This window comes from Hylobates moloch, unplaced genomic scaffold, assembly GCF_009828535.3.
Source record: "Hylobates moloch isolate HMO894 unplaced genomic scaffold, HMol_V3 SCAFFOLD_9, whole genome shotgun sequence".
In the NCBI taxonomy this organism is placed as follows: domain Eukaryota; kingdom Metazoa; phylum Chordata; class Mammalia; order Primates; family Hylobatidae; genus Hylobates; species Hylobates moloch.
This window is the reverse complement of record NW_026652284.1, coordinates 124,496,913-124,507,253: the sequence shown is the minus strand read 5'-3', so window position 1 is coordinate 124,507,253 and position 10,341 is coordinate 124,496,913. Positions and strand designations below refer to the sequence as shown.

The 10,341-nt window shown below is 55.7% G+C and overlaps 1 protein-coding gene across 1 annotated transcript in view; it reads left to right on the top strand.

Annotated features, from left to right (window-relative positions):
• Positions 1–89: 89 nt before the first annotated feature.
• BOP1 (BOP1 ribosomal biogenesis factor) overlaps positions 90–10,341 on the top strand; it is a 34,172-nt gene continuing 23,920 nt past the window's right edge. Inside the window, exons 1-2 of the mRNA XM_032760784.2 lie at positions 90–239; positions 2,180–2,395. Coding sequence (XP_032616675.1) covers positions 141–239; positions 2,180–2,395 — 315 coding nt within the window. The 5' untranslated portion in view covers positions 90–140. The remainder of the gene's footprint in view (positions 240–2,179; positions 2,396–10,341) is intronic.

Here is a 10,341-nt window from a genome sequence, read left to right as displayed (position 1 = left end):
TGCGCTTGTTGGTCCCGCCCCCCCCGCCCGCCCTCCGCTCGCCAATCGGGGCCGGGCTGGGCGGGGCGCGTCCTCCTGCGCACGCGGCCCAGTCGCTGTCGGAAGCGGCTGTGCGGGTGGCGGCCGGCGCGCGGCGGGGCATGGCGGGTTCGCGGGGCGCGGGGCTCACGGCGGCGCCGAGCGTGCGGCCGGAGAAGCGGCGGTCGGAGCCCGAACTGGAGCCTGAGCCCGAGCCGGAGGTGACTGTGGCGATGCGGGGCGGCGGGGCGCGTCCCTAGAGGCCCCGACGGGCACGTGGCCGCGCTGGGGCGGGTGGGCCCGGCTGCTGTCACCTGAGCGCCCGTGTCCAGTGAATCGGCCTTGGGCGTGGGCGCAGCTCCTCTATCGGGGGGTCTTAGGCAGAGCGGACCGCGGGGTGAAGGACGGCGTCCGGGAAGCAAAGAAACGGGGGAGCGGGGAGTGGGGACGGGGCGCCCCTTTGCAGCAGCCTCTCCAGCCGTTCCATTTGTGCATCCTGCCAATAAAAGGGCTCGGCTTGCGCTCCCAGTAAATGCTTAACCTACGTATACGCTAGTTAATTGCGTTTTTGTGCTCATGGGATAGACATGAGAATAAGAAAAGCTGAATAGAACCCAGTGTCTGCTGCATTTGCTGTATCAGAACTCACTGTTGCTCTCTGCTAGCTCAGCCCCGTCTTGATTGTGGGGATCATAAAATTGGGTGGTGGAGGGGATGGACAGCCAGCCCCTCACAGCCCCCTCGGCCGCGGCCGCGCTGGGTTGTTGAAACTGCCCCATTGCTTTGTGAAGCGAACTCAACTCATCCTGGTTCCCATAGGCTGAATGGCCCGCAGACCACTCTAGGCGCCAGGTTCTGCTACTTACATCCTTGGGCTAAACGGTCCTCAGGAGCCAGTTGTTTGCGCCCAGGCCACGGATGCCATTTCCACTAGTTATTGTGATTGTGTAGCCGACTGAATACCAAGACACGTCATGACTGTGTGTGAGAGAGGCATTGTGTGAACACTCAGTATGCAATAGCTAATTCATGCAGGTCGTACCTTAAGTGAGACTTGTAAACTATTAGGAAAACAGTAAAATCTAGAATTCTGCATTCAACTGCTTCCTTTTTCTTTTCTTTTCTTTTTTTTTTTTTTTTGAGACAGAGCCTTGCTCCGTTGCCCAGGCTGAAGTGCAGTGGCGCAATCTTGGCTCACTGCAGCTTCCACCTCCCGGGTAACTCAGCTTCCTGAGTAGCTGGGATTACGGGTGCCCGCCACCGCCAGCTAATTTTTGTATTTTTAGTAGAGATGGTTTCACCACGTTGGCCAGGCTGGTCTTGAACTCCTGACCTCAGGTGATCCACCTGCCTCGGCCTCCCAAAGTGTTGGGATTACAGGCGTGAACCACCATGCCTGGCCTTCAACTGCTTCCTAAGAGTCTAAGTTCTTGTTCCACTTTTTAAGGCCAGTGAAGGACCCAAACACCGTGTGTGCTGGTGTCACGCAGCCAGCAGGGCTCTGCTCAGAGGCAGCTGTGGTCCTGCTCAGAGAGAGGAGTGGGTGGGTTGGTGCGTGGTTGCGATTAGAGTCTGTATCATTCCTGTGACTTGTCAGCCAATCCTTTCAATTTACTGATCAATCATTGATCCCAATCTGGTTAAATGAGGAGGCGTCTGTTTCAGGTGGTAAATGCCCTTCGGGGACTCGGTTCTCTTCCAGTCCCCAGCCCCTTTTCTAGTGACCTCATGGCTCTGGGGCCTTGGATGCCAGGGTGAGGTGTGGAGAGGGCTCAGGCAGGCTGTGTGAGGGACCCAGTGGAGTCCAGCCCAGCCTGACCCACAGGGCCTCCGGAGTGGCAGTGGGTGGTAGAGAGCAGTGTTAGTTTTGCGATGAGAGATGAGCTCCAAGAGGGGGAGGTTGCCCTTGAAAAGCCCCTTCCCTGTGAGGTGCTAGGAATTAAAATGTCGGTGCCAAAGGCTGTCTTGTCAGTGGAGGTAGAAGATGAGGAAGGCTCAGGTTGGGTGGATGCTTTTGGTGGGAGTTTGTGACTGGAGGGGTCCTGGAGGCTGCATGGAGCTGCTGGTGGGTGCCTGGAGGGGCGAGAGGCAGCTCTCCCTGCAGTGTTTAGCACCCTATGCCTGGAGGGGCAGTTGTCACCAACCCAGTATTTCCTTGCAGCCCCCTCTCCTCTGCACCTCTCCTCTCAGCCACAGCACCGGCAGCGATTCTGGCGTCTCCGACAGTGAGGAGAGTGTGTTCTCAGGCCTGGAAGATTCTGGCAGTGACAGCAGTGAGGATGATGACGAAGGCGACGAGGAGGGAAAGGACGGAGCCCTTGCTGACGAGGACCACAGTGAGATGGAAAAGACCACTGAGGAGCAGGTGCAGGTGCAGGTGGGTGAGCAAGGAGCCCCCTTGAGGGCTTTCCCGCATGTGCAGGTGGCCCTGGGCTTTCTGAGGCTGCCACCGTGCTGCCTTCTCCACTGTCCCTCAGAACCCCAAGGCCGGCGTCCCTCCTTCGCTGCACCTGGGGCACACTTGGGCTCTAGGATGCTGGTTTCCATCCCCAGTTGTGTGCCGTTCCCAGGAACTCTGAAAATCCACGTGCCTAGGCCCTTCCCCCTCAGATGATGCTCGGGCAACCCTCCGGGCAACAGGCTGGGTTTCCTCGAGGTGGGGATTTTACTGCCTGGGATCCAGTGGCAGGACCCAGCTGAGGAGGGAGCTGGGCAGCGTGGCAGGGCTCAAGCAGGCGGCATGGGGGCCCCAAAGGAATCCAGCCAGGCCTGACCCCACAGGGCTTCAGGGGCGTGAGCAGCCGATGGGTAGAGGGTTTGACGTTGTACCTGTTGCAGCGATGGCGGGGGAGGGTGCACCCTACTTGTATTGAGAACAACAGGAGAAAAGCATAATTTAACTAAAACACAGCATTTGTTATTTTTTATTTTTTTTATTTTTTTGAGACAGAGTCTCGCTCTGTCGCCCAGGCTGGAGTGCAGTGGTGTGATCTTGGTTCACTGCAACCTCCATCCCCTGGGTTCAAGCAATTCTCCTGCCTCAGCCTCTCTAGTAGCTGGGATTACAGGCACATGCCACCACGCCTGGCTGATTTTTGTATTTTTAGTAGAGACAGGGTTTTGCCATGTTGGCCAGGCTGGTCTCGATCTCCTGACCTCAGGTGAGCCACCACGCCCAGCCTATTTTTTTTTTTTTTCTAAGAGAGTCTCGCTCTGTTGCCCAGGCTGGAGCGATCTTGGCTCACTGCATCTTCCACCTCCTGGGTTCAAACAATTCTCCTGTCTCAGCCTCCCGAGTAGCTGGGATTACAGGTGCCCACCACCAGGCTCGGCTAATTTTTTTTGTATGTTTAGTAGAGACGGGGCTTCACCATGTTGGACAGGCTGGTCTTGAACTCCTGACCTCAAGTGATCTGCCTGCCTTGGCCTCCCAAAGTGCTGGGATTACAGGTGTGAGCCGCTGCACCTGGTCCAGCATTTGTTACTCTAAACGTTCTGGAAATTGTTTGTAAGGATTTACTCTCCCAGTAGTTTCTGGAAGTTACAGCCTTGGCAGAGGTTCCCGTGATAGAAGCCAAGGAGCCATGGCTTGTTCATTCTGTGCTAGCTGTGTTGGGTTGGCTTGTTTGCTGAGAAGAAAAGCTTTAAAATCACACTTAATTCAGACTTTAATTATAACACTAACATACACAGAGAGAAAATGATGTGCTGTGTTGGGAGTGGTTTGTAAGATTATGGACAACTACGTTACCCCTTCTTGAGTTTTTAAAATGACACAGTACTGGGCCAGGCACAGTGGCTCATACCTGTAATCTCAGCAGCTCGAGAGGCCAAAGTGGGAGGATCGCCTGAGCCGAGGAATCCAGGTTGCAGTGAGCTATGATAGAGCCACTGCACTCCAGCCTGGGCGACAAGCAAGACCCTGTTTCAAAAAAAAATTATGAGATACAATATCCTGGAAAATAATTTAGATATGGCAGCAGCACCATTCAGTAGGGTGGAAGCTCCGACTCAGGGCTCTCACACCTAACCAGTGAGCACAGTTAGTGGTCTGATGTACATCTTTCTGGGTCTTCTGTCCCTTTTTAAATTAGGGATTTACACATTTACATGTTAACGATTTTCTTTTTTTTTTTTTTTTTTTTTGAGACGGAGTCTCGCTCTCTCACCCAGGCTGGAGTGCAATGGCACGATCTCGGCTCACTGCAAGCTCCGCCTCCCGGGTTCACGCCATTCTCCTGCCTCAGCCTCTCCGAGTAGCTGGGACTACAGGCGCCCGCCACCACGCCCGGCTAATTTTTTGTATTTTTAGTAGAGACAGGGTTTCACCGTGGTCTCGATCTCCTGACCTCGTGATCCACCCGCCTCGGCCTCCCAAAGTGCTAGGATTACAAGCGTGAGCCACCGCGCCCGGCCACGATTTTCTTATTAAATTCTTTCAGCTGGGCGTGGTGGCTCACGCCTGTAATCCCAGCACTTTGGGAAGCCAAGGTGGATGGATCACCTGAGCTCAGGAGTTCAAGACCAGCCTGGCTAACATGGTGAAACCCTGTCTCTACTAAAAACCCAAAAATTAGCTGGGTGTGGTGGCGCATGCCTGTAATTCCAGCTACTCGAGAGGCTGAGGCATTAGAATCACTTGAACCTGGGAGGCAGAGGTTGCAGTGAGCTGAGATCGCACCACTGCACTCCAGCCTGGGTGACAGAATGAGACTCTGCCTCAAAAACCAAAAAAATTTTTCACATAATAACATATCCAAGTGCTTGAAAGGTACTAGAGGTGTCCTGCGGAGTCTGGAGAGGCGCCGTCTTCTCTTCTCGCTGCTTGTCTCCTGGCCCCTGGAGCTCCAGGTCCCCTGCACCGCTGAGTGTTTGCTCACCCTGCCCATTGCCCTGCTCAGGTTTCTGTGACCACGTAACTGGCTGCCCCATGCAGGGTGTGTTCCAAAGCACCGCTGTCTGTGGTCTGTGTGCTCCGTTATCCAGCAGGGCCTGAGGCGGCAAGGCGGGCCGGGCTGGTGGGGCGGTCCTCAGAGTTCCCCAGGCTGCTGGCTGCTGGCTGCTGGCCCAAGGCCCTGCCTGAGGCCCCGCCCTGTTGTGGTGCCCATGCCTCTGCCCGCATGTCCTGTGCTTTAGCTGGGGGGCCGAGGCCCTGCCGTGGCGCTCATGCCTCTACCCGCATGTCCTGTGCTTTAGCTGAGGGGCTGAGGCCCTGCCCTGCCGTGGCGCTCATGCCTCTGCCCGCGTGTCCTGTGCTTTAGCTGAGGGGCCGAGGCCCTGCCCTGCCGTGGCGCTCATGCACCTGCCTGCGTGTCCTGTGCTTTCGCTGAGGGGCACATCGGGTCCTGTTGGGGTGTTTTCAGTTCTAAAGTGTGATCCTCATGACTGGGTTTAAATTACTCCAGGTCAGGAGAAAGAATTGATGAGGTGGGGGTGCTTTCAGCTCCTTAGTGGGAGCCCCTCCCTTTTCCCTCCCGTTCATCAGAAGCCACCCAGGCACTTTGGCCTGCTGAGCGGCCACTCCCTCCCGCCTCCCCTCCCCTCTTGAATGGTCGGAGTCCTTTCCCATCGTGCAGCCCTGCAGGTGGAAACTCAGCCGGCAGCCCGGTGCTGCTTCCTGCATGTTCTCTGGGCTTCCGTGAGCGTGGCCACGTGAGGCCTCCCGGGGTGCCGCCAAGATGGCCCCGTCACGCCCAGTTAGTGGCCTCAGGTTAGGCTTGTTTCTCTGTCATCCTGAAGGCAGTCCAGGGCTCCTTAGCCTGTAACTCCGCCACCTCCCACTTGCATCGTGGGTCCACGGGGCTGGGCCACCAGGGTCTCTGCCAGCCACCCTCACCCACCGCAGCCATTTGGAGGATTCTGCCCCCGATGCCCCTGCCAGTGGTTGTGGGTCCTCTACCCAAGAACCCTTCCGTTGAGCGGCTTCTAGAATCAGTGCCCCTTGGTTCTGGGAATTCATACCACAGTGACATAGCAGCTTTTCCTGCTGCTAAGTGTCCTTGCCCTGCAGTGGGCGCACTCGGGATTCTGTGGTCCTGGCCACAGCCACTCGTGTGGTCTTGCAGACAGTTCATGGGCCTCGGTGGGCTACTTGGTAAGTGAAGGTAATATCTGCCTGGCAGCCCCTGAAGGACAAGATGACGTTTTTGTTAATTTCTCTTCTGCCACATGCTTCTGCCTGTCCCCCCACTCCCTCTCATCGCTGTTTCCTCCACAGTGGTTGGCAAGACGTGGCCCCTGTGGCCTCTGCCTCACGCGTCTGAAGGACACCCCAGCCACGGGGTCACATCAGACTGGAACAGTGGCGGGATGGGGCTGGGTGTCAGGCAGCATGCGTGTGTCACATCACGGACACCTCAGGGACACACGAAGTCAGGCAGGGCGAGGGCCTCACTCCCCAGGCCGCTCAGCCCTCCGTGGATATACCCAGCCCCGATGGTGCTGTGAGGAAGGGGCTGTGTGACTGGCATGGGAGGGAGCTGGGGCTTTTGTTCATCTCTGCCATCCTGGCAGCCATGTGGCTGATGGGTCACCTTCAGAGAGCCTCCTCCATAAATTTGATTCCAAGTGTGTGCCCCAAACCAACCCAGACAGGCCAGGAGCACCCTGCTGAGAGCCCCACAGTGGGAGGCCCTTGTAGCAGGGAGCCCGGTGACTGCTGGGGGTCAGCTGCTGGCAGCCCCCGTGGAGACCTGCCAAGGGCTCTGGACCTGTCTGGGTGGACCCGGGGTGGGTGTGCATCTGGCTTCAGGCCTGGGCCACAGGCTTCCCTCTGGCTTTCTGCCCTCAGGCCTTTAGCATTGACGTGCACACGACCCTGCCTTCTTTTTAAGGACTGTGTAGAATTACGTGGCATTCATTGAACAGGTGCACGTGGCATTGTAGGGCACCTGTGCATGCTCAGGTGCTTCTGAGGGGCGTGCCAGGGAAGGAGTCTCCTGCCCTTCCCTCCTGGCTCCTGTTGCCACATCCAGGCAACTACTGTTTCCAGTGCTGAAGTCTCTTTCCAGGATGTTCTAGATATATCCAAGCGCGCACAGAGTCTTTGAATGGTGGTTTCTTAAGAGAAGGGGCAGCCGTGTGCTGTCTCAGGATGGTTCTGTCAGGGAGGCCGTGGCTCTGGTTTGTACAATGCTTGGTGCCTGCAGAGTGGCTGGCAGCTCGGCCTCCCCAGCTTCAGTGGGTGGGCACTTACAGGCTTTTGCTCTTACAGTTGACCTGACGATAACGTGCTGTTTCTCACATGTGCACACCATTCTTGGAAAAAATTCAAAGAGAATTTCTAGGTCAAAGGGTAAATGCTTTTTCTTTTTTTTTTTTTTTTTTTTGAGACAGGGTCTCACTCTGTCACTCAGGCTGGAGGGCAGTGGTGCGATATTGGCTCACCAAAACCTCAACTTCCTGGACTCAAGGGATCCTCCTACCTCAGCCTCCCTAGTAGCTGGGACTACAGGCTCCCGCCACCATGCCTGGCTAGTTTTTTTTGTTTTGTTTTGTTTTGTTTTGTTTTGTTTTGTTTTTTGAGACAGAGTCTTGCTCTGTTGCCCAGGCTGGAGTACGGTGGCGCGATCTCGGCTCACTGCAACCTCCACCTCCCGGGTTCAAGTGATTCTCCTGCCTCAGTCTCCTGAGTAGCTGGGATTACAGGTGCCCGTCATCACGCCTGGCTAATGTTTGTATTTTTAGGAGAGACGGGTTTTCACCATGTTGGCTGAGCTGGTCTCAAACTCTTGACCTCAGGTGATCTGCCTGCCTTGGCCTCCTGAAGTGCTGGGATGACAGGCGTGAGCTGCCGCACCCGGCCGTCAATGCATTTAATTGTGAAGGTGCGTGGAGCGTCCTCCTGCGAGGCGGTGATGCCATGCACTATGCAGCCGCCCCTCAGCTGCTTTACCGCCACCAGCGTCCCTCATGGTGTTGCTGCTTCATCTTTTCCTTGTTTAGTGATGTTTTTCTTTCATTAAGAATGAGGCTCGCACAGCTGGGCTTAACTGAAAAAATAAAAATAAAAAGAATGAGTCACAGGCTGGGCCCAGTGGCTCACACCTGTCATCTCAGCACTTTGGGAGGCCAAGGTCGGTGGATCTCTTGAGCCCAGAAGTTCAAGACCAGCCTGTGCCATATAGTGAGACCCCATTTTTACAGAAAATTAAAAAAATGAGCTGGGCGTGGCGGTGCGTGCCCGTGGTCCCAGTCCCGGAAGCCCTTCTGTCTCTTCCCTGTGGCCGGATCATCCGTGCACTTAGCTGGCTGGAAACCCTCACAGCTGTTGCCCAAGGGCAGGACAGCTAGCTGGTTCTTGTCGTTTTGGTCTGAGCTCCCTGGGCCAGGAGCCCTTTGCTGTTTTCTCTCTGTTTGTTTGTTTTGTTATCTGCCACCATAACAAACTGCCCCAAACCATAGAGCCTGCCTTTTTTTTTTTTTTTTTTTGAGACGGAGTTTTTTCGCTCTTATCGCCCAGGCTGGAGTGCAATGGCACAATCTCGGCTCACTGCAACCTCCGCCTCCTGGGTTCAAGCGATTCTCGTGCCTCAGCCTCCTGAGTAGCTGGGATTACAGGTGCTCGCCACCACACTTGGGTAATATTTTTTTTGTATTTTTAGTAGAGAGGGGGTGTCACCATGTTGGCCAGGCTGGTCTTGAACTCCTGACCTCAGGTGATCCACCTGCCTTGGCCTCCCAAAGTGTTGGGATTACAGGCGTGAGCCACCACACCTGGCCACCATAGTGCCTTTCAACAAGAAGCATTTGCTGTCTGTGTTTCTGGGGTCAGGAGTCCTGGCGTTTTGTGAGGTGCACTCGAGGAGCAGGGTCTGGCTGTGCCATTCCCAGCTCCTCCCCTGACTGTTGGCACGAGGAGCTCAGGAGTGAAGGTGAAGAAGGGTACTCTGGGAGGTGGTCAGTGGATAGGGATGAGGACGGGGACAGGGCCCAAGAAGATGGGGTGGGTGCTGTACCTCCCCCTTCCCTCCCTGGGGTATCTGGTCTTGGCCACGGCAGGGCCCACAGCTGTTGCTAGTAGCCTGCTTGGGGCCACTGGGTTTGATTTATTTTCGTGTATGTGTGGTTTGGGGGCAGGCATCTCTTCCCACCCTTCGCGTCCCTGCCACAGTGACCCCTCTTTCTGGGTCCACCTGCTCTGGCACAAGCTTGCTGGGCCAGCCTCACCCCAGCGCCCACCCCATCTCCAGCCTCCCTGCCTCGGGCCTGGCAGTCCTGCCTCTTAGTTGCGTTCTGTGCCACCTGATGACCCAAGAGTTCTGTCTTCTGGCCTGGTTCCTACTCCCCGGGACTTTCTCCAGCCCCTGCCCTTCCAGCTGTTGACTGTGTCTGCGAGCCGTCCCACTGGAGGGGCGCCCTGGACTGTGTGCTCCTGCCCTGCAGCACCCCTGACATGGGTGCTCCCAGCCCTCCACTGACCAGCCAGGGAAGAACCTCCGCCTGCCGGCCTGCGCCTCACTCCCTGTGCCCTCTCCAGCAGCGCATGGCAGCGCCGGCCTCGGGCTCGCTGGAGTGAGGACTGGTTGCAGGGCCTTCGCTATTGCTGGTGTCTACTGGATCCGTGGGGTCCATGCGCTCAGCTGTTTTTTCCCTTCTGTGCTCATTTAGATTCGTTTTTTTCCCAGCTGTGCTCGGCTTTGTCTTTTTATTTATGTGAATTTTTTCTTTTTATTCTTTTGTGCAGAAGTTTCTGTTTTTATCAGTCTAATCTGCTTGTCACAGTCAAGAATGTGAGAAAAGACTGGGTGTGGTGAGCCAAACCTGTAATCCCAGCACTTTGGGAGGCTCAGGCGGGCGGATAACTTGAGGAGTTCGAGGCCAGCCCGACTGACATGGTGAAAACTCATGTGAATTGCTTGACCTGGGAGGCGGAAGTTAGAGTAAGCTGAGATCATGCCACGGCACTCCATCCTGGGCGACAGAGGGAGTGGGACTCTGTCTTGAAAGAAAAAAACACAAGTAAGAGAAGGCCTGAGACCTGGCGTTAAAGTGAGAGAAGGCCTGAGACCTGGCGTTAAAGTGAGAGAAGGCCTGAGACCCGATATTAAAGTGAGAGAAGGCCTGAGACCTGGTATTAAAGTGAGAGAAGGCCTGAGACCTGGTGTTAAAGTGAGAGAAGGCCTGAGACCTGGTGTTAAAGTGAGAGAAGGCCTGAGACCCGATATTAAAGTGAGAGAAGGCCTGAGACCTGGTGTTAAAGTGAGAGAAGGCCTAAGACCTAGCGTTAAAGTGAGAGAAGGCCTGAGACCTGGCGTTAAAGTGAGACAAGGCCTGAGACCTGGTGTTAAAGTGAGAGAAGGCCTGAGACCTGGTGTTAAAGTG